General features: G+C 49.7%; 1 protein-coding gene across 3 annotated transcripts; it reads right to left on the reverse strand.

Moving 5' to 3' along the window:
• Positions 1-4,970: 4,970 nt before the first annotated feature.
• Positions 4,971-25,759, reverse strand: DIPK1C (divergent protein kinase domain 1C). Of its 3 annotated transcripts, XM_035271363.3 has the most exons (5): positions 25,492-25,759; positions 18,129-18,348; positions 14,770-15,459; positions 10,534-10,698; positions 4,971-5,583 (listed from the first exon to the last, which is right to left on the reverse strand). In XM_035271363.3, exons 3-5 carry the CDS (start codon positions 15,436-15,438, stop codon positions 5,365-5,367), a joined length of 1,053 nt encoding a protein of 350 aa, XP_035127254.3. In that variant the 5' UTR covers positions 15,439-15,459; positions 18,129-18,348; positions 25,492-25,759; the 3' UTR covers positions 4,971-5,364. The 3 variants fall into 3 exon arrangements, with proteins under 3 accessions (XP_035127254.3, XP_035127256.3, XP_035127248.3); XM_035271365.3 differs by lacking the exon at positions 18,129-18,348 and having other exon boundaries at positions 14,770-15,454; XM_035271357.3 differs by lacking the exon at positions 18,129-18,348.
• Positions 25,760-27,395: the final 1,636 nt, after the last annotated feature.

Raw genomic sequence — 27,395 nt, forward strand, 5'->3', positions numbered from 1 at the left:
CCAGTCAATCTGTGAGTCCGAGCTGAGTCAGACACCACCTCCTAAAACCAGACTATAAAATCTGGCGCCTTGGCCACCAGCTGGTCCTTCCCAACCAGAGACCCCTTTCTCTATGGAGAGAACTGTTTCTCTCTCATCTATTAAACCTCTCTCCTAAACTCCTCGTGTGTGCCCATGTCTTAAATTTTCCTGGCACGACAAGGAACCCCGGGATATAGACCCCAAACAATGTAGCTGCTTTGCTGCCAGCCCTACTGCAGTTGATAGGGGTCCAGCACAGCAGACCACGCCAGCTGCTCAGACAAGACACTCAAAGTGGAGCCCAGCAAACACCTTTCTCTGCTCTTCAAAGTGTCCTGTAGGATTTCTTGAAAGGCTGAGCCTCAGCAACACACAGGAAGAGTGAACTACACCCCACTGGCGAAATACAAGGAGCAGAAGGAAGGCCAACCTTGGGGATCAAAACCCTTTGAGGCGGGTTTCAGAATCCAAAAGAGGGGACAAATCGGTCCTGGGTATTCTCACATCACAAAGCAAAAGTGGCCAGTCCGGGAGAGGACAGGGCTCGGGAGCAGACAGCTCTCTAGGATGCATTTTAGAAAGCAAACTTGAAAGCCATTAGACTTGGGGGGAAAAGCGGTCAGACAGCCTTTTACCCTAAAGTGTACTCAACAGCAAAAGAAAACAAAGTATGTTTTTAGAAAAGAGCAGCCAGCTTCAGTCATCTGTTTCCTCGCTGACAGTGGCAGTTAATAGTTACACAGACCGTGCACGGGAAGAAAATATCTGCAGCATTTATACCGGATTCATCATTTTTTAGAAAGACGACCTAGTGAACAATGAGCAAAGTATGTGCACAATTCACCAAAAAAGCAGACATGTGGCTAATCCACAAGCCCAGCCTCAGTGACGTGGAAATGCGAATTGATAAGATCTGTCTCCCACTCCTATTAAATAGGCAGAAACGGAATCAACCAATAACATCCAACTCTTGTGATTTGTCAACACCTAGCCTTAAAACGTGCTGGGGCCCAGCAACAGAAGCTGGCTGAGGATGTCAGTGTCCACCGAGAGCAGCGTCCAGTTGCATCCACTCTCTGGTCTCCTTTCATTCAGGGGTTCCCAACCCCCAGCTCCCCATGGACCAGGACTGGTCTGGGCCCTGTTGGGACCTGGGTTGCACCACAGGAGCGAGCAGTGAACAAGTGAGTGGAGCTTCATCTGTGCTTACTGCTGCTGCCCATCACTCGCGTCACCACCTGAGCTTCACCTCCTGTCAGATCAGCCGCAGCATTAGATTCTCATAGGAACGCGGACCCTATTGTGAACGGCACATATGAGGGATCTAGGTTGCGTGCTCCTTATGAGAATCTAATGCCTGATGATGGGTCATTGTCTCCCGTCAACCAGATGAGACCATCTAGTTACAGGAACACAAGCTCAGGGCTCCCACTGATTCTACATTATGGTGTGTCGTGTAATTTTTTCATTATACATTACAATGTAATAATAGAAATAAAGTGTACAATAAATGTAATGCGCTTGAATCATCTCAAAACCAACCCCCTCCCCACCCTGTCCATGGAGAAACTGTCTTCCATGAAACCAGTCCCTGGTACCAAAAAGGCTGGGGACCGCTGCTTTAAGTCATTAAGGAAAACCTGGACGAAGCTTTTAGCCAAGACCAGCATCCACAGAGAGTGGCTCCAGGCACAGTTCCATGCAGAGTTAAAGCCCAGCGCTGGGTCTTCCTGAGCTAGAGTGCTGGTGTGGTGGGATTCTGAAGCTGGTCCCCTACCTGGAGTCCTTCCATTGGCATTTGTGGACGATTCCCGTGCCTGTTTCTGCACCAGGCCCTGTGCCACGAGCTCGGTGCGCATCATCGCCTTAAATCCTCACAACAGGCTGTGGGCGAGGTGGTTATTGCGATTTAGAAGGTGAGGAGCGGACTCTGGGAGGTAAGTTTGTAAATGAACCTCAAAGACCAGCTCCATCAGCTTCAGCTGTAGCAGATTGCTTTTTCAAAGGAACAGAAGCAAAAGGCAGGTTTTAAGGAGAAGCAGCACAGGACGGTGAACCAGGTGGGGGCACTTCTTTCCATAGCTCTATTTTCCCTGAACTAACAGATGTTAGAGCCCAAGTGGCATTTGTTTGCCAACTACAGGGGCTAGTGTGGTGAACACAAGAGCATCTTCATGCTGTTATTGGTTTAAAAAATTTTCAACCAAACTCCTCCACCTACCGCTATTCAAAGAACAGCTTCCAAATCAAGTTTTAAAAATAGTCATTCTTCCAATCATTTAAGGCAATGTCCTGGATGTTCATCTTAGATACTCTAGAAGGGCTGAGCAGGCTGGGCTTTAGGATGGGCCAGGAGGCATGGGAGGCTAAGCCTGGTGGGCTTCTAGGAGGCAGCATGTCTCTGGACTGTTAGCTTTTATTTGCCTCATATGAGATGAGAATTGAGAGGAGGGTTAGCAATATTGGCAGTGTTTGTGAACCTTTGTGACATTTTGTGGCATTGCCAGCTGATGTTGGCCAACTGACTTGTTGACCAGTCCAGGTATCCACAAGCAAGTAGCCCCTACAGTTTCTACACAGACCACAATGTGTTAGGGTTTGTCAGCTGTAAGCCAACAGAGTATACAATTAGGGAATTCTTTCTTTTCATCAAATGACGTTTTAACTACCATTTATCTGGGTAAACTGTGGCAAAGGAATCCTGATGAAGAACTGGAGATGAATAAAGCACCATTTGCTTTCATTTGGATAATGAAAGAGAAATAGCCTGAGCTTGATGAGTTCGCTTTATAATCTTTCTCAGATCCCATCAACGTGTCTCTGAGAGTGTTCCGTCTAACATGTGTTATTATAACAAAATATTGAAATCATCTAGGGAGACATTTTCCCCTGTGAGTGGGGTTGTTGCTCAATTAGATCAGCCAGAAGAAACTCATTTGCCATATTCAAAATACTAAATATTGATATACACACTGTTAACTTATTACATTACATAAAAGCATTATTTTGCAAGGTTTCAAAATTAAAAACCAAACTAAGCTTCACCACAATTTAAGAGCTGCTGCCCTTATGGGAATTCCCAGGCAGGCATGGAAAAGGGTGTGTGTTTGTGTGTGTGTCTGTGTGTGTAACTGGGTAGCCAAACATAACAGGAAGAGAGAAAACAGCTCCCTTTCATCAATAAAACCACAATTGTGTTGGGTAATTATATGTTGTGTAGTGTCCATAGTAAACAAAAACATGTCTTTCCATTTTGGTTGAAAGGAAAACTAATTTTTTCCCTTTTCCAGGCTGGCTTTGCTGCCTGGTCAGTGAGCTCAGGCCACTAACAAATGGCTGGCATCCCGGAGTCCACCCAGGAGAGACCCACTGGACCACCCAGAGCAAAACCCACTGTTTAAAGGCCACAGAGGGCAACGCTGGGTGGGGCTTCCCTCCTTCCCTCCCTCCCTCCACCTCACACCCGTCTCCCTGTAAACCTTTTTGCTTGTAGAGGACCTGCCCAGAAGGTGAACTCACCCAAAGTATGCCCCTGACTACCACAGAAAGGCAACACACCCAGTGCAGCACTGGGGAAAAAAGGACCCTCTGCCCTCCAGCCCAGAGCCCCCTTTCCTGTGGAATTCGCTAATCCTAGTCCTCACCATGGAACTTTGGTTTTAATTTACTTGTGCCACAGGGTGGCTGACGTGGGTTTTTCCTTCTTGCTAGAATAAAATTGCAAAGCCAGTCTTCCTGTCCGTAATGAGAGGAGGCCCTCTGTGGAACTCGGTGTCATTTGGAAGATCCCCAGTGGTGATGGATAAGAATAGCAGCTGGCCGTGGGCCTTCCAACAGGTCCTTGGGGAAGGCAGAATTTGCAGCTGGGGCCTTTGATCAACCTAGCCCCACACATCATTTCTCAGAGTGCCCTGAGGGGCAGAGTCAGTCAAGGTGACCCCAAATTACGGAAGAAGGTACTCCCCTTTCTCAGGTTTAGAAAGGGGTTGCAGACCAGGATAAGAGATCATTTGGAATGTGTTGATTTGTGACTTTTAAAACGTCAGATTAATAAGTCTTCTCCAATGTGTCACCCACCAACATGATTTTCTGATTCTTCCATCTTTCTCAATTTCCCTTTTCATGGGATTTCTAAAAAGGGGTGATCAGTTGGTTTGTTGAGCACTCATGGGTCACAGGCGTAAGTAGAAACCAGATCCCTTTAAGTGAAAGCTCACTGGCTCCACATGGCCGTGCCCCGTCTGTGTTTTGCTGGAAAGCTTCCTTGGGGTCACCACTGGTGAGCGTACCATGCCTCAGTGTGAGTTGATGCCTATCACTTGGTCTGCAATCCCTCAAAAGAAAGGTGCGGGTCTCTGGTCCTGCCTGGAGCCAAAGCTGACCTTAGCATTCGCTCTACTTCGATTTTCTCTCGAGTGGGAAGTGCATCTCGAGTGCATCAAGCCAACCTGCAGTTCCTGCCCAGGGGAAGGTGTATGAAATACTGGCTCCCGAAAGCCCCATCCATAACCTTGGTGGATCCCACAAAATGAAAAATTCTATAAGCTGCCAGCCATTACACACTCTGCAACGCAAATTATATTCCCTAAAGATGTATTTTTTTTATTGTATTCCAAAAGAAAGGTCACACTTCTTTGCTTGGTTGACAAGCTGTTCCAGAGGACACACTAGAGAAAGCACCACTCCCCACCCTAACACACATCCCCAACATACTCACCTGCTCACACTCAGTCATGTACATGTGCCCAGACTTATACACATGCTGACACCTGTGCACTCATGTGCACACACCCATTCACACTCGTATACACATTCACACAGGCACACATATGCCTCATGAGCACACTCGCCTGTGCACACACACACATGCAGACACTCATGGGCACATGTGTGCACGCTCACACATGCTCACATGCTCATGTGCACCCAGGCACAGGCATACACATTCATTTGCATGCACACACACTTTAATGTGGTAACGATGTATGGGAAAGAACAGCTGGAACTCTGCTGGTATAACCAGATACAAGTGCTCTCTGCTTCGAGCAATCGCACACAGGTTTGTGTCTTCTGACAGAGAGCCCTGAAGTAAAATGCTCTGTACCGCACCCGCTCCCTCATCTCATTTTACACCAGGCAACAGGTCAGAGGCCAGGGCAGGACCAGATCGAGGGAGGTACGTCTCTGGAAGCAGCACTTGGCACTCCATACTGTGGAGGCCAGAACAGCACCCCAGATATCACTGGTTTGCACAGGGAAATGGCTCATCTTTAAAACGATGGCAGAAGGAATCCATCAAGCTCTCTTTTTTTCTGTGTGAGCTTGTTCAAGGCCAGAAAGTGGCTACTTCTCTGCCTCCTGCAGCTCCCTCAGTGTGGCTTGGAGGAGTCTGCGAAGCTTCCAGAACATGCTGGGGGCTGCTCTCTGGGTGTTCCCGCTGGGGACCACAGGGTCTGCACATTCCTGCACCGCCTCCTGTAACTGCAGCTGAAGCTGGAAAGAGACTGCAGAGCTCTTGAGAGGTGCCGAAAACCAATGGCGAAATATTTTGTCACAGATAACCTGAAGGAAAGAAGGGCGGGCAGTTAATTCAGGGCAGCAAATCCTCCTAAAAGCTTCCCAAGCCCAGATTGGTTCTGAAACAGATCTCAGCTTCCCTCCCGCCCCACCCCCATCCTTCAGGGAACACAATTCAGAGACCATCAGATTCTGGAACGTGCGTTCACTTCTGCAGCTTAAACCTTTCAGCACCAGGAACAAACAACACCTCCTCCGAGAGGAGAAGCCGACCTGGGCGTGAGACAGAAAGTTCCCTTTCCAGCCCCCCAGCAGATGGAGGAAGTCCTGGGTGACACTGAAAAAGGACCGGACACATTTCTAGGGAGGAAGGGAAGCAGAAGTCACAGGCAGTCACTGCTGCAGAAAGACCTGGTCCTCTGCAGGTCTGAGGGAGGCCAGCTTTGCCGTCACCACCTGGAGATGAGCTTTCTTATCCACAAGCCGGTCCTAGTGACCACGATGACCACCTGACCAGGTCGTCTGGAGGGCCAAACAGTGCGTGAGGGAGAAGCGTGTGAACTTGAGTGGCTGCCTGTATCGCACTTTAAGGCTCACGGATAAAAGGGTGTATTTGAGAGAACAGGCTGCAGGCATAAGGCTTTTCTAAGGCTCTGTGAAACGTGTTATTCTAGGAGCAGAAGTGAGAATTAGCCACTCTCTTTCATTCTAATCGGGTATGAAATTCAGTGATGCTGAGGATCTCTTGAAATTTCTCCGTGTAAACATGTTGTTTGTTTTATAGCTCCTCCAGCTTCCCAGACTTGGGAGAAATGAACCGGGAGCTGCATGCTTCCTCGTGCTTGATTTCTCTGTATCGCACTTGGTATCAGATTCAATGAACAAACGGCTCCATTGTAGGAGCCAGTGCTTCACAGAGGACAAAAACTTCAACTTCCATTTTACAATCCCTGCAACGGCAAGGACTCTTTTCAAAACCTAATTGTGTTTGTTTTTTTTTTCCTAATAGAGAATACATTTTCATGTGCAAAATCTAAAAAGTTAAGGCCAGACTGCAGTCTTGGGCTCCACCCCACCTGGCCGCTCAGCTCCTGCTCTAAGAATGAGACAGTCTTTGACATGCGCTTTTTGACATTCCCTTTTTTTACACATGGGTAGTATATTACACCCGCTGCTCTCAAACTTCCACCCCAATTTATATGAGGGAGATCACTCCAAATTGATTTTTTTTTGAGACAGGGTGTCACTCTGTCACCCAGGCTGGAATGCGGTGGTGCCATCTTGGCTCACTGCAACTTCAGCCTCCCTGACTCAAGCGATCCTTCTACCTCAGCCTCCTGAGTAGCTGGGACTACAAGCATGTGCCACCATGCCTAGCTAGTTTTTATATTTTTTGTAGAGAACAGGATTTTGCCATGTTGCCCAGGCTGTTCTTGAACTCCAGGGCTCAAGCGATTCACCCACCTTGGCCTCCCAAAGTGCTGGGACTACAGGCATGAGCCACCTCGAGCAGCCATTCCCTTCAAATCAGTTCTTATGAGGATATTCCATGTGACTGAATGGCCACTTGTGAAATGTGTGCATGTATCATAGGTTATTTAACCAGTTCCTGTCGATGGAATTCAGGTTGCATAATAACATTTTCTGTTATGAACAATGCTGCGATAAATGTCTTGCAGATATATGCTATTGCATTTTGTGCCTGTGACTACATTTCTAGAAATGGGATTTCCGGGTCAAAGGGCATGTGCATTTTTGTTTTGATCGATATGTTAAATTGACTCCATAAAATTTCTACTAATTCCTACTCCCTGGCAATGTATCAAAGAATGCTTGTCCTCCCTTAGCCTCTCCAACACCAGCGCCACAGATCCATTCTGCCAACAGATGGGTGAAAATGGTTTCATTTGCATTTCTCTTAGTTTGAGAGCTACTAGTGTTTCCTTTTCAATGAATGGTCAAGTTTCTAATTTTGGCCTTTGTTGTGTTCATTTGTAGATGCTCTTTATATCTTAAGGACATTGCCCTTGCTTTAGGTTGGTTCCCCACGAAGTAGACTTGAAGACGGAGGTTTGCAGGCAGGGATTCTTTGAGGCCTGTCCTTTGGAACCACACTCCATGGAACTGAGGAAGAAGCAAATGTGTGGGGCTGGGGGTCCCTGTGGAGTTCCCTTAGTGAGGCACAGGGGGCTTGAGGTTCACCCTCTTAAACCAATCACTAGATGCTGCCTCTGGAAAGTGGGTCTCCCCATGGTGAAGCCAGTCCTGGGAGAATGAGCCCCAGCAGCCAGAAGGAGCCCCCTTCCAACCTCTGTATCCCTAGTCTATAAGAAGAACCACAAACGCTTTGCAAATTTTCTCATGTAACTTTTAAATTTGCTCTGTTGTGTGTGTGTAATTTTGTTTACACCAACATGGGGTTTCTTCTGAAAGATAATTAAATTTGTCAACGGTTCCTCTTTGGCTTTGTCTCATACTTGCAAAGGCCTTCTCTACACTAGAATAATATTTGAAACTCGCCCAGCTTTTTCTGGTACCTTAAGGATTTCATCTTTTCATGTATCTGAGTCATCTGGAATGTAGTGTGAGGTCAGGATTAGGGAGCTAACATAGTGTTTGTCGTGCTCAGCCAGCCAGTTTACCAGCACTGCTCACTGTGCAATCCAGCTCTTCCTCCCCTGGTCTAAAAGGCCCCCTTTATTAGAGGCTAAATACCTGTATTTCACAGGTCTATTTCTGAGACAGTTTTTTTTCCATTTTATTGATTTGTAAATTTATGCAGAGCAAGATTTTTGGGGGTATTTTGGATTCCAAATGTAGAAAATTAAGGCTGGGTATGATAGCTCGAACCTGTAATCCCAGAATTTTGGGAGAATGAGATGGGAGGATTACTTGAGACTAGAAGCCTGAGACCAGCCTGGGCAACATAGTAACACCACGTCTCTGCAAAAAATTAAAAATTAAAAAGTTAGCTAGGTGTGGTGGCATGCACCTGCAGTCCCATTTATTTGGGAGGCTGAGGTGAGAGGATCACTTAAGCCCAGGAGTTCAAGGCTGCAGTGAGCTGATTGTGCCACTGCACGCTAGCCTGGGTGATGAAGCGAGACCCTGTCTCTAAAATAAAACGGAAATACAAAGTAAAAAACTAAGAAAATATAAAATAAAGAAAATTATTTGTAATCCTACCTTCCAGAAATACTTGCTTTTGATGTTTGGGATATAACGGTGTATTTGACATTTTGGTATATGAGGGATCAGATGCTATTTAACAAAAAAACAGGATGGTATTGTCAAGACTGATTTGTAACCTGCATTTTTTTTCACCTAATGCTTCATATTTTCTCGTATCCTAATAAAAAGTGTAATTTCATTTCTAGGACTTTATTCAAAGTCAATAATCAGATATGTGCACAAATAAAATTGCCCAACTCAAGAGCAGGGCTAAGTCTAACTGCCACACACCCTCAAGAGAGAAGCGATTCACAATCACCTTAGCAGTATAGACATTTCTCTGTTTCCCTGAAGCCTCAACTGTTAACTAGTAGCATTTCAACAACTATTCCCGATTGGTAAGTGAAATTTATTATCATTGAATTTTAACCTGCATGCCTTTGAATGGTAAGACAAAATACTTTTCCAAATTGCTTGGCCATTTGGATTTCATCATTTGTGTGTTTGGTGACTGTTCTGCCAATTTTCTTCGTGTTCCTCCTGCCCCTTAGTGAATCAGTAAGAGCCCTTTCTACATAAAGGAGGAAACTTAGCCTCTCGTTACAGTGCAAAGCGCAGGTGTTTGTGTGCCCATTTTGTGGGATGGGATCGCAAGGCAGTGGATGCTCAGGTGAAAATTATCCCACAGCTCAAGAAGAATGATTTCATGACAGACTCCACCAAGGGTGTGAGTCCACATTAAAGAGGCTGGGTTGGAGATGCCTCTGAAGGCCACCGCGTTCCTAGGCTTCCTGAAAGGGGAAATACTCAGTGATTCTTTGGCCCAGAAGGTTTCTGTAGACTCTGGAGTGGTAGAGTCGGTGTGTTTGTTTGGCCTGGCTGGGACCACTAGGTTAACAGCAAACCTGTCCCCGTCTTCCCAAATCATCCCCATCACGGATGATGTAGCACCATGCTGGGCTCCTCTCTCCTGCTCCTATGTAACCTGCGTTTTGGGTCTGCAGTGGACTCACACTGGCCTTTCAGGTTCAAGGAAGGAGGAGGACAAACTACAGTGGAGGGCCCACTAGGGGAGCAGGTTGGAGAGTGTGAAGCCAGAGCCTCGTAAGCGATCACATGCAACCAGGCCACGGGGAGGTCCCCCTGGACACTGCGGGGCCTCCTCCAGCTATGATGAGCACCTGTGGGCCCACGTGCATCCACCCTCCATGAAAGCCTCAGTGAGGGCCGAAAGAAACAGCTTCTGCCACAAGAGGGGAGATGCTTCAACGCCAGACAGGGAGCCTGAGGCCCGCTGCCTCCGAATGCCCGAGTCCTGCGTGCATTCCATTTGTGGCTGATTTCTGGACTTGCCTCGTTTCTTCCACTCTAAACTACCTTCTGGTCCTGACTCCTGGCCTGTCTGGATGGTGCTTTCTGTCCAACCTCTAGTGAGGCCAGTGTCTCAGGACTGCTTTGCACCCTTCTCAGTCTTGTCTTTGGTGGATTAGTCTCTGGGTTCTCATTGTGTGTGTGCCCGTGCCCATGAGAGGTTGTTGATACGTGGGGTGGAGCCTGGGCAAGAGGAAGCCCAGCAGCCAGATCTGCAGGGGGTGCACCTAACAGATGGCCCTGGGTCACCTGACCAACAACCCTGGGGGAGGGCAACAAAGAGCACATGACTGTCCCATCCCCGCAGTCCTGCCTTTATTGACCACATCGACTGAGCCAGATGGATGGCCTGACAAGGTTGCCCTTGAGCTCCACAGAGGGCATCTGCAGTGCTAGCAGCAGGAACAGCTGGAGAGCACCCTCCCTCCCCCAGCCCTGGCGGCCTCTGCTCACCTGTAGGTTGTTGTTGACGCGCTGCGCTCCGCACTTGTTGACTCGCAAATCACACCTTGAAAAACAGTCAAAGAAATTGCAGTCTTCATCTCCTGTGCAATTCTGTTCAAGGATTTCCCTCATTTTAGGTTCAAAAAAGGCCATGTCCACATCAATAGCCACCACCTGTAATCAAAAGAGCACAGGGCTATCAAAGGGCTACTGGTGAGCTCCGTGGAGAGGGGGCCTGTTCACAGCTTCTGCTCAGCTCGTGCGGGTGCCACTGTCCAGGTCACAGGTGATCCCAGAACTCCCACGAGCCAAGAGGAAAGCCCCAGCCATGCCCTGGGAAGTGGACTGCTCCCCTAAAGTGTCTACATGCATTTTCTTTTACACAGGCAACTGTCATAGTTATTGCAAGGCTTTAACTACAAAAAGAACCTCTGCAGCCACGGTGAAAGCCCAGGATTCGGAACTGTCACCACAAATATCACTTTTCATCTTGACACACTTTCTCAGCTTTGCCGGTAGGATCTCTGAGATGTCTTGTAAATGAATTTCCCCTCCGCTCCCTTATCACTTTGGTCTCTGACCTTCAAGAGTCAGGACTGTAAAACTGTAAGATACAAAGAATCTATCCTCATGAATACAAGCAATCCAAGGAATCCACATTCGAAAGGCAGGTCTCTGGGTTTGAGGGAGAAACTGAGGTGGGCAGGGCCTGTGTTCCCTTCACGGCATGTCTGTTACCTGAGTCAGCTGGTTTTGGATCGACAGACGACAAAGTGAAGGTAAGTTCTCGAATTAAGATTGATATGCAAAGGCCCTGAACAGGAGCCATGCCTGAGTTCCCCTGTCATTGTGAGGACCCGATGACCCCTGGAACTTCAGATTTATCTCCCTGGCATTGAACCAAACAGACTTCAAAAACAGAAAAAGAAGAACTTCTAAAATATGCAGCTCTTCCTCCGTCACCTGGATGCCACAACAAAAACAGATCAGCTCGAACCTGAGAAGACCTGGAATCTGCCCAAATCAAGCCGTTTCTAGCTTCGGGTGTTAAACAGCCACTAGGAAAGTTGATGAATTCGATGGAGTCAGTGGCATTTCACAAGCCTTCACAGGTCAGCGTGGAAACGGCAGCCTTTCCTTCTCCCTTTGGGCGTGTTTCAAACAGCGCTTCAGTCATTGGTATTCCTCCTCAGTTCTATGCAGTTTGTGAGGCACATTTTGGTTTGGGTTTTAGTTTTAGTTTTTCATTCAGGATTGATGCTAAAGGCAATGAGGTTTCTTGGGGATTGTTTAGTAAAATGGAGTTGTATTTCAAACTATGTGGAGAACAATGAAAATAAACAATATAGACCTTTTCTCCATTTAAGGGGTTTTGCCTAATCACGAATTCGGGCGCTACGACTTCTCATTTTAATCTTTCCTATCCCATTATTTAGCCAAAACAAATAGCTGATTTCATTATTTGCCCTGGTTAACACACTAAGAATGAAGAAGGGCTATGCTAATGACTCTCCCGTCTTTATAATTCATTACTGGGGCTACGACTCTTCCTTCTACGGTTTCAGGCACACTCCCCAGCTCCCCTCCCCGGCCCCTAATTAGAATTTTAGCTTCTTGCAACTTCTCCTTTCCATTTCTGATAGTTTCCTTCTCATCTCCCAAGGAGAGCCAGATTTATTTTTTAATTTTTAATGTATGAGGTCTACAATGGATTATAGCTCTTATAATGTAACCCTATGCACCTAAAATAAGAATGGTATTTTATAAATAAAAAAACAAAAACATAAAAATCTACATCATGTTTCTTAATATCAGTAGAATCATAAAATCCTTCCTGCATGAAATTACCCAACTTGCCTCATCTTCTTCAAACTTTCTCCTGGCATCAGAATAGGAAAATGAACAAGAATTATTTCATTCTTCATACCATCTGCTGGCAAAGGGTACTGGGGGGCAGTAGTTCAGGATCATGAAGTAGTGATGGTTCCTAGGTACTCACAGCCACTGGGCACACCCTCAAGATCCGCTGGGAGGCACCCCTTCCTTCCGCAGGGGCAGCCCAGCAACCTGGGCCAAAGGCAGGACCCGCCCGCTGCACTCTGAGCTCACCATCTCTCAAACTTGAGCCCACATGAGAATCAACTAGGAGGACTGTTTTTAAGACAGGGATTGCTGGCTCCCATCCCCCGTTGTTTCAGATTCAGTAGGTCTGGGGTGGCGTTTGAGAATTTGCATTTCTAATGAGCTCTCTGGTGAGGCAGATACTGCTGGTTTTCACTCAAAAGTTGTAAAATACTTGGGTAAAATAACTCCTTGAACCCCAGGGTCTGCAAGAAGGGTCCAGAACAGCAGAACTGGTGAACGGGACGACTCCTGTCCTCCCCTCCCTATTCTCACCCAAGCCAAGGCTGCAGTGGAGGTAACAGCCCTGAGTGGTGCAGCACCAGCCACCAAAACGCAGTCCAGGGCTAGGTGCAGGCTTCATAGTCACTGGTTTCATTGAGCAGATGTTTTGTGCTGATGGTGTGCAAGGTATTGGAGGCACAACTTAGGTGGTTCCCACAAACCAGTCACTGGACAATCAACAAGTGTGTAGATAAAAGCTTCTGATGTCGCAGACTCGGCCTCGCAGACCCCATCAGCCCCAGCTCCTTCAGGAAGCAGATATCCTTGAAATTCCCTCAATATCCTCGAAATTCCCTCAACAATTACGGCACTTGCTGGATCCCACTCACTGATGCTTATTGATTCCTGCCAGAGGAAGAAGGGAGTAACTGAGAGGCAAGAACTGGCCCGCAGCTGCCCAGAGGTGGGGGGTTGTGTGTGGATACTCCCCGACTTCCTCCCCAAGGCCTCAGTGTGCCTGTGGGTCATTCCCCGCCACACACATATCGGCACAGTGTCTGGAAGATGCACATGGCACTCAGTATTGCAAACGGAGCTGAGTTTCCCTGGAGTTCCAAGCCCAGCACACAGATGCCCTGGAATCTCCCAGAACCTCCTAGCTCATTCCCTGCCACACTTTGAAGCACCCCTGGCTTGTCAGCCCCTGCAGGGCAGCGGGGGCCGAGGCATTAGGACAGAGCACTGAAGGTGAGATGTACAGCCCTTCACAGGGATGAGGGCGTGGTTGGAGAAGGGATTTACACGGGCAGCAGATTTCGTTTTCCAGCTGCTTTCAGAAGGCCATGCCACTCCTGTGCCACCTGCCTTGGAGGCCATGACTGGCAGTAACTGTGCCTGTTTTTTGTCCCTTTATGTTACAACCATGATGAAGAGCATGACCCTACCATGAACCAGGCCCCACAGTGACCAGCAGGCCCCAGTGACTGGAGCCAATCTGGTCTGGCTGTTCGGTTGGCGGCACTGACTGCGTAGGAATGAACTTGTTACAGCAGGTGGGAAGCAGAGCACACCACCTTCCCCAAACCCATCCCGCACCCGCGGCATCCCTGCCAGCCCTATCGCTACTTCCTGTTGGAGGGTCCCAGTGCCTGGCACAGCCTGAGGGCACTGGGATCATTGCAGCAGCATTATTCTGACACACCAGTATTCGCCCAGCCAGGTAAAGGGAGAGGGGTTTGTGTTACATGAAGACACTGAGGCTCCCACTGCTGCTCTTCCGTTCCTGCTGTTCTCACGCGGCTGCCGGCCCCCGGGCAGGAGATGTGCCGCATGCAGTGGCAGATATTCTACCTGGGCAGGTCTTTCCCTTGCAGAAGGCACGAAAGCTCCATTTCTTCCTCTAGAAGTCTTACATAGAGAATGGAAACTAACTGGAACCTCTCCAGAAAAAAATCACCGGGTCGCAGAGCGTGTGCAGCTTGAGAACAGCACCTCCACACCAGAGGCCCCCCACTCCCTCATCACCCTCTGCAGCCCCTCACCTCCTGCGGACTATTTTCTGCTCAAGTTAAACAGACCTGCAAGAGAGGCTACTCAAAGCAGCCATGGGGCTCGGGTGAAGGAACCAGAACAGCCCTCTGGGAGGACGAACCTGGCCTGGCCCTCTGCCTCCCACTGTGGGCTCCGTCCATTCAAATCCTCACTCCAAATGCATCTGCTCCTTGCTAACATCTGAGAGGAAGTGGTCTGGTGAGTGGGAGCTCTCTGAGTTCTGAGACTACAGAAGCAACAGTGGTTTGCTAACTCAGGACAGGAGCTCAGAAACCCTCTCATTCCCTTCCCACCAGACCCAAGAGCTCCGTTCTTCACACAGAAACACACCCACCCTGCACCACTTACTGTGAAGTCGCTCCGGATGGCAAAGTTTTCTGGCTTGATGTCGCAGAGGTGGAGGCGGTGGGAAAAGTCACTGTCAAAATGGTTCACCATGTCCAAGAAGCTGAGCGCAATGTCACTGATGGCCTTGGCCTGGCCACCCCCAGGGCCACCCAGGGCCGGGTCCAGGGGAAAAAGAGCCCGGTGGTGGGGGCTGCCCGCAGCCAGGAAGTCCACGGCGTAGAAGTGGCCACAGGAGCCCAGCACGGGCAGCACATGGGGGCTGAGGTCCTGAAGCAGGCTGAAGTAGACATACTCCTCCTGCTGCAGCAGGGCCCACAGGCTGGCCAGCTGTCCCCGCCATCGCGGGCCCCACCTGCCCGGCCACCACGGCCCCAGGCTGCTGTTGGACGGCCCCAGGCTGCTTTTGGACAGCTCCAGGCCCAGGGCGCTCTTAACCTCCCCGGCCACCATCAGGAGGAGTTCCGCCTCGGGGATGTCCTGGCCACCCTCCCCTTCCAACAGGCCAAGGGGCGGGAAACTGGAGAAGTCCTCCTCCTTGGACTTGAGGACAACGGGCCGGCCCCGCCAGTCAGCCTGTAGCACCTTCTTGCCCCTGTTGTAGTGCAGGCAGCGTTGGAACAGCAGCTTTCCCGCCACGCACAGGTCCTCGCAGAGGTCCCCAGACAGCATACCGCCCCGGTAGTCCCTGCACTGGAAGGAAGGGGACAGTCAGTCACCATGGAGAGATCTGTCTCTTGTCTGGGGGTTGGAGAAAGGGACAGCCTGGCCTCTGCCCTCAATATGCTGATAATCCAGCTGTGCACAGAAACCTTAGCCCCGTGGACCGCAGAGGCCAGTGAGTAATTCAGGGCAGGGTTAAAGGAGTGGCTCACAGTCAGTACACGACTCAGTCGGGCCTGGGACAGGTCTGCGGAATCAGGACACCTGCAGCCAGGAAGCTGACTTCCCATCATCCAGCTGGGTGGCTATGGGAAAGCCAGAGGCTGGGAAACCAACAGGGGAAGGGGCTGGACCAGGCATAGCTCTTGACTGTAGCTATACTTTAGGGTCACTGGGAGAGCTTCTGACTCCTGCATCTAAGCAGCGAGGTCAGGTCTCAGCTGAGGGGACCCCAGGAGCCCTATCTGCCCCCAGGCTTGACCACAGCAATGACCCTTCCTGCAGGTACATTCCTTAAGCTTGCTGTTTTCCATGTGAAATGGAGTGGTCTATAAAGCTTGCAGGCTGGAGGACTGCAGATGTTTAGAGGAGAAGCCTCTAGAGGATACACGAGTGAGAACAGGGCTCATGGCTGGTGAGCTGCAGAAGAGAGGGACCGAGGAGGACCCATGCAGGATGCATTCTGGAAGAGTTGGGTGTGTTTGCATTCAGGCAATAGTGAGCAAGGCTGTCCAAGAGCCCCCAGATGGGGTATGTCTTCTAAACTCCAGGAGACCTTAGGATGGAGCCACTAGGGGACTTGGCAGCCTTCCCCACCACACCACAAATTCCCTAAGAAGCTGGTCCAGCCTGATAATCTTGCCAGAGGGAGGGAAGGAAGAGGTGCAGAGTGGAAGGAAGGAGAGGAATGTCATCCTCTTCTCTCTTTTATTTTTCAGAAATGCTAAACCACTGGACCATTTTGATTAGGTGTTGAGTATATTTCCTAATCCCACCCATTTCCCCCACAAGTATCTTCCTCCATGTCAGCAAATAAAGGCCTCTCTTCCTTCCTGGAAATTCTACAGCACATGAAACCACAGAGTTACCCTAGTTCTTCTAAGTTTGTAAGAAACATCAAATCCCAAAGCTCATGTTCTCACCCCTTCTCATTTATGAGAAAGGACCTTGAAGGCTCAGCGGCGGCAAAGTGCAGCATAGTGCCGGGACAGAGGATGGGGCCAAGAGCCCCTGAGCTTGGATTCCATGGTCCAACCATGCTGCCCCATCCTTTCCTGCCCCAGGCTTCAAACTCCTTCCCTGCATCGTGTCTCCGCCTCCCTGCATGGTAATTGTACCAGCCACGTGGGAAGTGTGTGTGGACGCCACAGCATATGCATGAGCCGGGCAACAGGAGAGGCCCGGGAACAGCCTTGGGTTCCTAATCAGACACTGCCCAGCCTCACAGGTGGCCGGGTAGGTCAGCTTTACCCATCCCTAGCAGATTACAAGCAGCTCCTTGAAGTCAAAAGCTGGACCTCCAGTGCCTAGATGTATAAATAATTCCAAAAGCAAACCTACCATGGTGGCTCACCCCTGTAACCCCAGCACTGTGGGAGGCTGAGACTGGCAGATCACTTGAGGCCAGGAGTTTGAGACCAGCCTGGCCAATATGGGGAAACCCTGTCTCTACTAAAAATACAACAACTAGTCAAGCATAGTGGCGCATGCCTGTAGTCCCAGCTACTCAGAAGGCTTAAACAGGAGAATCACTTGAACCCAGGAGGCACAGGTGAAAGTGAGCTGAAATTATGTCACCGCACTCCAGCCTGGGCAACAGAGCAAGTCTCTGCCTCAAAAAAAAAAAAAATTCAAAATCAACGACCTCTGAAAACTACAAGGTTTTCATGACTCATTTGACCTTATGTGGTGTGAAAACCCAGCTGAAAAGCTATGAGCCTATTTGTACCTGTAAGTGTTTGACTTGGTATGAATTCGCATACATTCTGCTGTAGCAGTATCAACTTGATTCCTGGCACTGCCCCGTGTGCAAAATATAAGGTACTATATGATCTTTCTAACATTCAAAAGAGTTGAATTTTGAAACACACCTGGCCCCAAAACATTTGATAAGGGAGGGAGGGGGCCTTTGTAAACACCGCAGGCTAATTGTTCCAAGTGCTTATTGAAAAAAAACAGTCCCAGTGCTTAAAAGAACCATCTAGATATTTGTCAGGACTATTTCAGGTAGTACAACAGCCCAAAAGGCCAAAGCTGAGCTGGCTGAGCTGCCCCCGGCTTCCAGCTGAAGGGGTGCTCCTGTGGGTCACTGCATTTGGGATCTCTCTATAACGCACTGGGCGGGGCTGGGGGGTCTTGCTTGGCCAACACAATGATGCCAGCGAGAGTTTCTGTCTATAGTGAGTAGATAGCAACCCACGAACCTGGCCCTGGAGCTGGTGACACCACCCTATTTGCCTGGGGCTTCACATCTTTGGAAACCCACACCTGTAAGGAAGCTGTATTAACATACACTCACAGGCTGCTTTGAACACATTTGGAATTGCGCACCTGCTGTGTTCATCTCGGAATTTAACTCAAGAGAATCGTGATAAAATCTCCATTCTTTGGCTTTAACCTGGTCACTCTTTGCAAGGCATGGGGTCATGAAAGGCGCCTGGGGGGACTGGAACCCTTTGTGTCCAGCACACTTTGCTTGCCTTGGCCTCCACACCGCCCTTCGGAAGAACACAGCGGCTGGTCAGGCTCCTCCAAGACCTTCCAGGACAGCCCTGAGAGGCGAGGTGAGGGTGAATGATAGAACTGAAACCGCCATGAGGAAGATGCCGCTGGCAGAAACAGTCGGGGCTGTTCGTTTTACTTGTTGGGATTTGCCTCCTACTTTATTTGGTTTTCACAGAGGTTCACGTCTTTATAAATCTGGTAAGAAAAGGCAAAAAAAACAAAAAATTGTTTTCTGATTTTTTAAATTAAAAAAAAACTTCCTCAGCTATGATACCCAAAATAATTTGATTCACTCCCATAAAATTTTATAGTGTTATCACATATTTCATTTAATCAAAAGTGCTTTTACATAGAGAACCATTGAAAAAGAAAGAAAAGCACACAGTAGAACTCCAGTGGAGCCAGAGCTGTGATTCTGAGCTGGGAACTTCAGGGTCCCACAGTGCTGAGGAGGGGCTGGTGGGGAGACGTGGTCCTGGTCGCAGCTGAGAGAGGAGCTCAGGAGAGAAGTGTCAGAAGTGACGCTGGGCCCCATTTTCATGAGCGGAGTGAGGAGGGTACCCACTGTGACTGCCTCATCCCTTGCATCTAAACTGTGGCCACTAGAGCCACTAGCCATGAGAGACACCTGCCGGCCAAGAAGCCACCTCCTCTCTGCTCCACTGGGATTGGGACTGAGCCACCCCCAAATCAACAGCTCCAGCTTTCCAGAGCAAGCCCAGCTGTGTGCCAGCCTGCACGGGCCACCATCTGACCACAGCTGCCAGGCTCCGGAATTCACAGAGCAGAGGGGACAGCCTTTGAAACTCCTAAATGGCGTGAGAGTGACAGGGCAAGGCCCCAGTGAGGCTAAGCTTGGCACAGTTTGGGTCTGCCTCTGGGCTCTGCCCCTGGCTTGCTGTGTGGCTCGTTTCCAAGTCTGGAAAATGAGGATAATAATACTGCGTCATGGAGTCAAACAAGGTCACAGGGAGACAGTCCTAACAGTGCCCGGCCTAAGGTGGCTTGCTCAATGTTAGTTTCCTCTCCAGCCCTGGTTAGGAAAGGGTTGGGGGGGGCAGGGTGTCTTCTTCCTGGGGGAGATGCCTCTGAGCTCAATTTTGAGAGAGGAACTAGAAATCTGCGAGGGAGAGGGCAGCTGAGTCACAGAGAACTTGTGCAAAGGCCCTGAGTTTCAAAGTAGCCCTGTGTGTTCAGAGAACCAGAAATGACCCTGGGAATAGAGGGCACAGTCAAAGCGAGCACCTGCTGACAGGCTGAGCTGCTCTATTGGAAAGGTCATTCAGGGTGTCTCCATGGGACTTCTATGCTTCCTACCCTGCCTGGCCAAATCAACCTTTGCCCCAAAGCCAGCACCACCCCTAAGTGGAATTCTCGTCTCCCTCCCCTACCCCAGGGCTCATTCAGTCATGGCCATGTGAGTGCGGCACTGGGTCAGGTCCCCACAGCACCATATCTAATACACAACTGTGCCTCATCAATAAAATACAAACCTATACGAGATTTGCCTCTGTGAATTTGGAGGGCAATTCCAAACAGGAGTTCTGAGACGTTTGAAACAATGGTTTAACTGTTGAATTTGGAATCCAGCCTATGGATTATGGAAGAAAACATTCCTTTTGGCTGTTTCTCTGAAGATCGGCACATTGGCTTGTAAGCCTGCTTCCCCGACACCTGCCTCTTGCCGTGACACTGTGTATCAGAAAGGGCAGCAGGACCAAAGCCCTGACCAGACCTGCCAGCTTCCACAGGTAAGGTCTTGGGTTTATAACCTAACTTTTGAGTACCCCAGTCACCCGACTTGTCCTAAGAGAGCATTTACACTAAAGCAAAGCGTGCCTGAAAACGATACAGGCCCTCCTCATCTTACGATGGGTTATGTCCCAACAGCCCCAGAGTAAGTTGAAAACGCGTTTCATGCACCTAACATACCGAGCATCACAGCTTAGCCCCGACTACCTTACACATGCCCAGAACACTTACATTAGCCTCTGGCAGGGCAAAATTACCTCATGCAACACCTATGTAAAATAAAGTGTTGACTATCTCATGTGATTTCATGTAATGTATTGAATACCACCCTGAAGGTCAAAACCAGAATGGCTGTATGGATCCTCAAAATGGAGTTTCCACTGAATGCCTCTCACTTTCACTCTGTCATAAAGTTGGAAAATCACAAGTTAAACCATCCTAAGTCAGAAACCGTCTGTATACAAGTGTAGTTACGGCACAGATGTTCCTTGATGTCCTTTACAATAAAGTATTTTTGGCATTTCAATTCCTACCCTTCTCATGTAGAACACAAAATGCGTCTCCTTTTCACCAGTGTAAACCTAAGTCTGCGACATCTTTCTGCATGTCTGTGCCTGCTGAGCACAGAAAAAGATTTAATCCAGCATTTTAAAAAACAGTCAATATACAAATTACAAGTTTGAATTTAAAATTTTCATCAGGCCACACACAGTGGATCATGCCTGTAAGCCCAGCAGTTTGGGAGGCTGAGGAAGGAGGATCGCTTGAGCCCAGGAATTCAAGACCAGTCTGGATGGTCAATATGGTGAGACCCCCAACTCTACAAAAATAAAAAATTAATTAGCCGGGCCATGCTTATAGTCTCAGCTACTTGGGAGATGGAAACGGGAGGACCGATTGGCCTGGGAAGCAGAGGCTGCCGTGAGTCCTGTTTGCACCACTGCACTCCAGCCAAGGAGACAGAGCAAGACCCTGTCTCAAGAAAAACAAGAAACCCCAAAAACTCTCATCATGTTAAAGATGATAGTGGAGTATTTTATTAGCAGCATGTCTTTGTCCTGCTGAAGGAGGTAGGTTTTGCTGTTGTTGTTGTTGAACTCAATAGAAGTAGTTTATGTAGGTCCATTTTAAAAATCAGTCTTTAGGCCGGGCACGGTGGCTCACACCTGTAATCCTAACATTTTGGGAGGCCGAGGCGGGTGGATCACAAGGTCAGAAGATTGAAACCATCCTGGCTAACATGGCAAAACCCCGTCTCTACTAAAAATACAAATAATTAGCCAGGCGTTGTGGCATGCGCCTATAGTTCCATCTACTCAGAAGGCAGGAGAATCACTTGAACCCAGGAGGTGGAGGTTGCAGTGAGCTGAGATCACTTCACTGCACTCCAGCCTGGGCAACAAAGCAAGACTCCACCTAAAAAAAAAAAATAGTCTTTCTCAGACTTCTCTGTGCATTAAGAGGAGGTCCTAAGGCCAGTTTAGGTAAACTTTAGGTAAAGACAGGTACACTTCTGTAACCAGATGTGTATGCATATAAAATCCACAGGTATTGGAGTTGAAGTTAAAGTCTTATTGCAGCTAACTCTGGCATGCTTTTAAAATTAATTATGTTTGCAGTGGATTTGTGCTTCTCATGGAGGTGAAAACATCCACACAAATGCATATTCTCATTACATCAGTCGCACTTTTGTAAGAAGCACTCTTTGCAATTGTTGCTTAGTATCTCTCTAATTTATGTCATGGTTCTCAGGCGAAAATAAAACCTGTCCACTCTAGTCTAGAAAGCTGTTGATAAGGTCTCCAAGGTCATGTCTGAGGGCTGGGTTTTCTTTTGTGTGTTTGTTTTTAAGGAGCATTAAGTTCCTCCATAGTTAGCAACATTCATACTTGACAGTGGCAGTGTTTCCCTAAGCAGCTGTGCTGTGCATTGCAGAATCTCAGCACAGTTAGCTCGTCCACTCTGTAACCCCTCTCTGCTTTTAGGAATGTGGATGAGCACTCAGGCAATCTTTCACTGCTGAAAAATCTCTCTGGGCATGTGCCCTGGATGCTGTAGTCCCGTTGAGACCTTGACAGTTTCTATCACAGCAGCAAAGAAACGTAAGCCTGCCCTATTAAAAATGAATCTCTAATGTAGACAGCTACATGAAATTCCATCAAGACCTCACTAGCCAAAAAAGCCAGTTAAGTCTTCGGAATATCAGTCTGTGAGAATATCTTTGACATGCGTTAAGAATGACATGTTATGGAAAGGTTAAGTGTATGAGCTGTTACGTAGAGTTTCCATCATTAGAGAAGCCACTGGCTGTCATATCATCGCTACCGTCAGACTATCCGGGGTCATTTCCTGGCTCCTTACCATATTAACTGTGTGAAGCAGGGCAAGTCACTTCTCCCTGAGGCTCAGTTTTGCTATCTATGAAACGGGGATATTGAAAGCAAATATTTTGTAGAGGTTGTTGAGGGAACTCAGTGAAATAAGCCCCGTGAAACAATTCGCACAGTGCCTTCCCAGAGGAAGAGTCAACAGGCAGCAGCCCGCATCTTCCGCCTCAGTGTGAAGAGCTCAGCCTGTGGAATGAATGAGAAGCCAGGTGTATCAATGACCCAGCACCAAGCTAGCTCTCCAGCTGGCTTGGCCTCCTGACACAGCCCACTAGAAAAGTAGGGCTCCAGAGACCTGCGTGCACCTACTTCACAGTGCGTTGTTCCTCTTAAAGCTGACATAAGGAGAGCCTTTAGGTCTGACCAGAAATAATCCAAGCTGGAAGACCCAGGGCTCAATCATTTGGAACAATTCAGGTTGGCTCTGCTAGGAACTTGTTGGTGGGACATGGTCAGCTCCCTGGGGAGGTGGGGTGTGGGCTTGGGGAGAACATGAAGACGTCTGACCCCCATCCCCTGACTCACCTCTAAGTTTTTTCCTGTGATTCCTTTATCCTACATGTGGGTCCACCTCTGGCAGACCAGCAGTGCCCCTCGCCAGGCGGGAGCCTGGGAACACTGGCAGCCGAGGCTATCGGGGGCGGGGAACCCACCACAACTCCCTGGGTCCTGCCAGAAAGTCTCCCTTCAGCTCAGCTGGCAAAGCGGTTTCTTCTGTGCTCCAGTATTCAGAGTGAAAGCTAATGAGAGTCTGGAGGCCCATCAGGAAAATAACAACCAGTTTTATTATTATGGATAAAAGCCAGGCAGAATGAATCGGGAAGTGCCAGGGGAGCAGAGACAGAGGCTCAATTCAGCTCAAGTCCTTGAAAGCCACAATGCCAACCTCTACTTTGCAACTCAGCCCGGCAGAGTCGGGATTGTGAAGATTGGGGTTGTATTTAAACCCTGTCCTAACTCAGAGTGTCCTGGGTAAAACTTGAGCCAGGGTGCTGTGTGGGTCTTGCATCAACATATTCAGGATGAAAAGGATAGAAAGGGAAGTGGCAGGAAGAGGGGCGGGGTGAGAGTTCTGAGACTATTCCAGCAGTCAGGGACTCAAACAGGGCTTGCAGGCAAAGGCTGCTCCCCCACAAACCGCTTCACCAGACAGCACCACATCAACGCCTAGGGAGATGGGTGTGGCCTCTGGCACCATTCTTGTGGCTGTAGGAAAGATTGAGGGCCTTTAGGGCCAGAACCAATCTCTCCAGCTTTATGTCTGACTAAAGATTCCATATGGCTGCCACTGAAGATATATTAGTAAAGCCTCTAAACAGAACTGGTTTTAATGTACAACCCTGGAATTCTGGGAAAGTTATGATTAGCAATTACTTAAATTATAATAAGACGATTTCCATTAGGCCTTTCCTCAGGTAACCAAATGTAAAGAAATGAAAAATGGCAGTCTTTTTTTTATCTTAATCTAAAGGATTACTATATTAAATTTGTAAATAGGTATTCCACTTTAGCCAAACCATCAATGTTAGTTTGCTATAATTAGTCTATCAGCACTCCCTTCCCCCAAGATGAGAAAACCAGGGGGGAAAATTTGTAAGTGAAAAAGATTTTTATGGGTTACTAAGAAAAATCAGTGAGCTCTTGCTACTTAAAACTTGATAGAACTGGCCAAATGCGGTGGCTCACACCTGTAATCCCAGAACTTTGGGATGGTGAGGCAGGTGGATCACCTGAGGTCAGAAGTTCAAGATTAGCCTGACCAACATTGAGAAACCCCATCTCTACTAAAAATACAAAATTAGCTGGGAGTGGTGGTGCTTGCCTGTAATCCCAGCTACCGGAGAGACTGAGGCAAGAGAATCGCTTGAACCGGGAAGGAAGGTGAAGGTCACAGTGAGCTGAGATCGTGCCATTGCACTCCAGCCTGGGCAACAAAAGTTAAACTCTGTCTCAAAAATAAATAAATAAACAAACTTGATAAAATCTCATGTAGCAGTAGAAGGGGGTCAATGGAAAGAATCTGTAAGTGTCTCACCTACATATGTTCAATTCATGATGACACGCATAACTTGTTTTAGCTAGTATACCTGGCTCATTTAAAAAACATTTCCAATCTCACTTAAACAATCATTTACTTTAAAAACCTTTGTGATCCCACATTTTGAAAATCTACAATCTCAAAAGGCCCACCCAGATGTAAGCAATTGAACTAAAAACTTCCCATGTGTTTCTTGAAGATGTTTTAGAAAATAGATCACTTTTCAAACCAAATGCTTAGATGGTCACAATTTTAGGAAGTGAATAATCGCTTAAGAAGTCATGTTAGAATAGTCGCTACTATCTTCCTCTCTCTGGGATTTAGGGAACTCACATCTTTATTCAAGTCTCCTTTGCGCAGGAGAGAACGGCTAGCCACCTTTCCAATCCACTAAAGATGAGCATTTCATTCACAGGATCTGAGCCCAGTGCACCCAGCAGTCTGTAAAATGCCAAATGTTTCTTTCTCTCCTTAATTCTCCCGCTCAGCTGAGGAGCATTCGGCCCCAGGACCCGGGATCTGTCGGGTCCGAGCCTCCTCCGCAGAGCGCTCTGTCAGCCCGCGAGCACGCAGCGTCTGTTCCCACAGACCGCAACCGCGGAGAGCCTGGGCTCTGGAGCGCACCGAGGGAGGGGCCCGACCAGCCCTGCGCGTGGGCTTGGCGAGGTGGGGGGTGACCTGGCAGCCCAGGATAGAATCACACAACGCGGGCTGGGCTGTAGCGCTAAGAACCCCAGAGACAGAGGCGTGGCACCTCCGATCCCGAACCACTGGCTCCTGCCCGGAGCTCGGCCTCCCGATAGTGGACGCGGACACCGAGGGGGCTGCCTGGAGGCTCGAGCAGACCTGGACACTCGGATCAGACCCGCAAACTTTCTTCTGGAGCTCCGGCTCAGGGGTAGCGAGAGTGGGACACAAAGGCTGGCTGGGGAGGAAGGGCGGATTCTGGCAAAAGGGGAGAGACACCCCCTGCGCGCCCACGGAGCACTCCCGGCTGTTTTCCCATTTGTGGGACCAGGGCATTCCACGCCTGTGTCGGGACCCCACACACCCGGCTGGTGCCACCGCCACCCGAGTCCCCGGGGAAGACTGGGGGCCGGGACTGGTGCGATTCCCCCTCCCGAGACGCGCGGCGCGGGGCAGAGCGGCGGCGGGACCTACCAGCGCGGCCAGGATGCGCCGGCTCTTCTCGTCTGTGCAGCGCTCGGAGAGGACGCCCGGGTGCGCGCGAAGCAGCAGCGCGGCCGCCAGCACCCAGCCCGCGGTCCACGCGGCGAAGGCGAGGAGCACGCCCCGCCCGCAGCGCCGGTGCCGTCCGCACCACCCGGCCCGGTCCCGCTCTCCCGCCGCCCGCGCCATCGCCTGCCTGGCAGGCGCCTCGGCCCCGCCGCCGCCTGCGCTCCGCGTTCCGCGCTCGCGTCCCGGCTCCGCGGCTCAGGCCCGCGCGGCGGGGAGAGGGCGCGGGGGAGGGGCCGCGCGAGGGGAGGGAGCAGGCCGGGCGCCTGGGGCGGAGGTGGCGGGGGGGGGGGCGTCCAGCGGGGACGCCCCGCGTGCCCGAGCACCGGCTGGGGGTCCACTTGCCGCACCCCCTGCTCCAGCCTCCCCACTTTTTTTTTTTTTGCACTTTCTTCCCAGGAAGATGAGCTCCCCACTTCAACGGAATCCTGGTAAATTGAATCCCCGCTGTCTTTGGGGAGTGGTTCCTCTGACCCATATCTTTTAATTGCCACACTGTACCCCTTTTCTCCCCTGAGCGACTGCCTGGTGTCCCTGACCCCGGAGCTTTTTACCGCACCTGCTCCCCGTCCCCACCCGTTTACTGTCCACCAGGACCGCGCTACTAAGTCTCACCCAACGTGAGTTTTTCCGCCCCGCGCACCCCCGCCCCGCCCGGCCCCGGCAGTGAGATCCGGAGCGTGCGGAGAGTCGGGGGTCGAGGACAGTCAGGGGGTTCTGGGACCACCCAGCCCTCCACTTCCCACGGGCACCCCTGAATCAGACCCCTCGCCGTCTCCCAGGCTGCAAAAACTCGCAGGCGTCCTTCTCAGGGCTACAAAGAGCTGCTCTCTGGAAACACTCCCTGTCACCGGGGAGGACACATCTACCACGTGTGTCTAAATCTGTATTTACAATCGCGGAATAATCGGGGGCTCAGGCAACGGTGTTCGCATCCCAATCGTTCTGTAAACTAGGCTGGCCGCGGGCCCACCGGGCGTCCCAGGGTCTCACCAGCACCCCTCCCCACCCCACCCAGGGATGCTTCTCACTCCCCGAACGGCTTTCTCCAGACAGGGGGAGGCGGCGCCGCCCCAGAAGAACTGTCACAGCTGAGGGGCCGAAAGCCGCCGCGCCCAGCGGCTCCTGCATTCACCGAACAAAAGCGTATTCAGTGCCCAGTACGGGCCAGCCCATCCCCGGTCGCCCTCCCGCCTGCCCTGAGCCTGAATTTCACATGACCTGTTCCCGGGTTTAGACATAATAGAAACATGCCCTGATCACAGCGTGCTGTGATTGTCCCACAGGAGCTGGCTTCCTGCCCTTGTTTCTTCTGCAAACTCGATGGTTTAACTTTGTTTTATGGCTGGCTCGGTGGTAGCAGTCCCCAGTAATGACCAACCATCAGGTTAACAAATCCTGAGCCCCAGGAAGCACTTTGGACACACCACAAATATTCCCCGAAGGCAACAGACCTTAAGGGTTTGGATGTCACTCAATCAATGGCACTAAGGAGTAAGGCCAGGTGAAGGTCCCTCTGTGTGAAGGTTCCCCCACCTCCAACCATCCCAGCACACGCCAAGCCAGATGCATCATGCGTGAATATTTTCATGGGCTGGCTGTATGGAAACTTTGTGGTTTCATTTCAAAATAGGTGTGGAGCATAGAAAGTGTCCTAGGATGCTGCATTAAACTTGAGGCCAAGTCTGCTGGCTCACACCGGCAATCCCAGTGCTTTGGGAGGCCAAAGCAGAAGGATTGCTTGAGGCCAAGAGTTCAAGACCAGCCTGGGCAATACATATATGTGTATATGATCAACAACAAAGTTAGCTGGGCATGGTGGTGTAGGC

This window comes from Callithrix jacchus, chromosome 13, assembly GCF_049354715.1.
Source record: "Callithrix jacchus isolate 240 chromosome 13, calJac240_pri, whole genome shotgun sequence".
Lineage (NCBI taxonomy): Eukaryota > Metazoa > Chordata > Mammalia > Primates > Cebidae > Callithrix > Callithrix jacchus.

Coding starts and splice junctions, on each gene's coding strand:
- DIPK1C (XM_035271357.3), bottom strand. CDS start 25,689: ATGGCGCGGGCGGCGGGAGAGCGGGACCGGGCCGGGTGGTGCGGACGG. Junction 15,460..25,491: donor GGCGCATCCTGGCCGCGCTG/GTAGGTCCCGCC, acceptor CCTTCCTTCCAG/TGCAGGGACTACCGGGGCGG. Junction 5,584..10,533: donor GCGTCAACAACAACCTACAG/GTGAGCAGAGGC, acceptor TCTTTCCTTCAG/GTTATCTGTGACAAAATATT.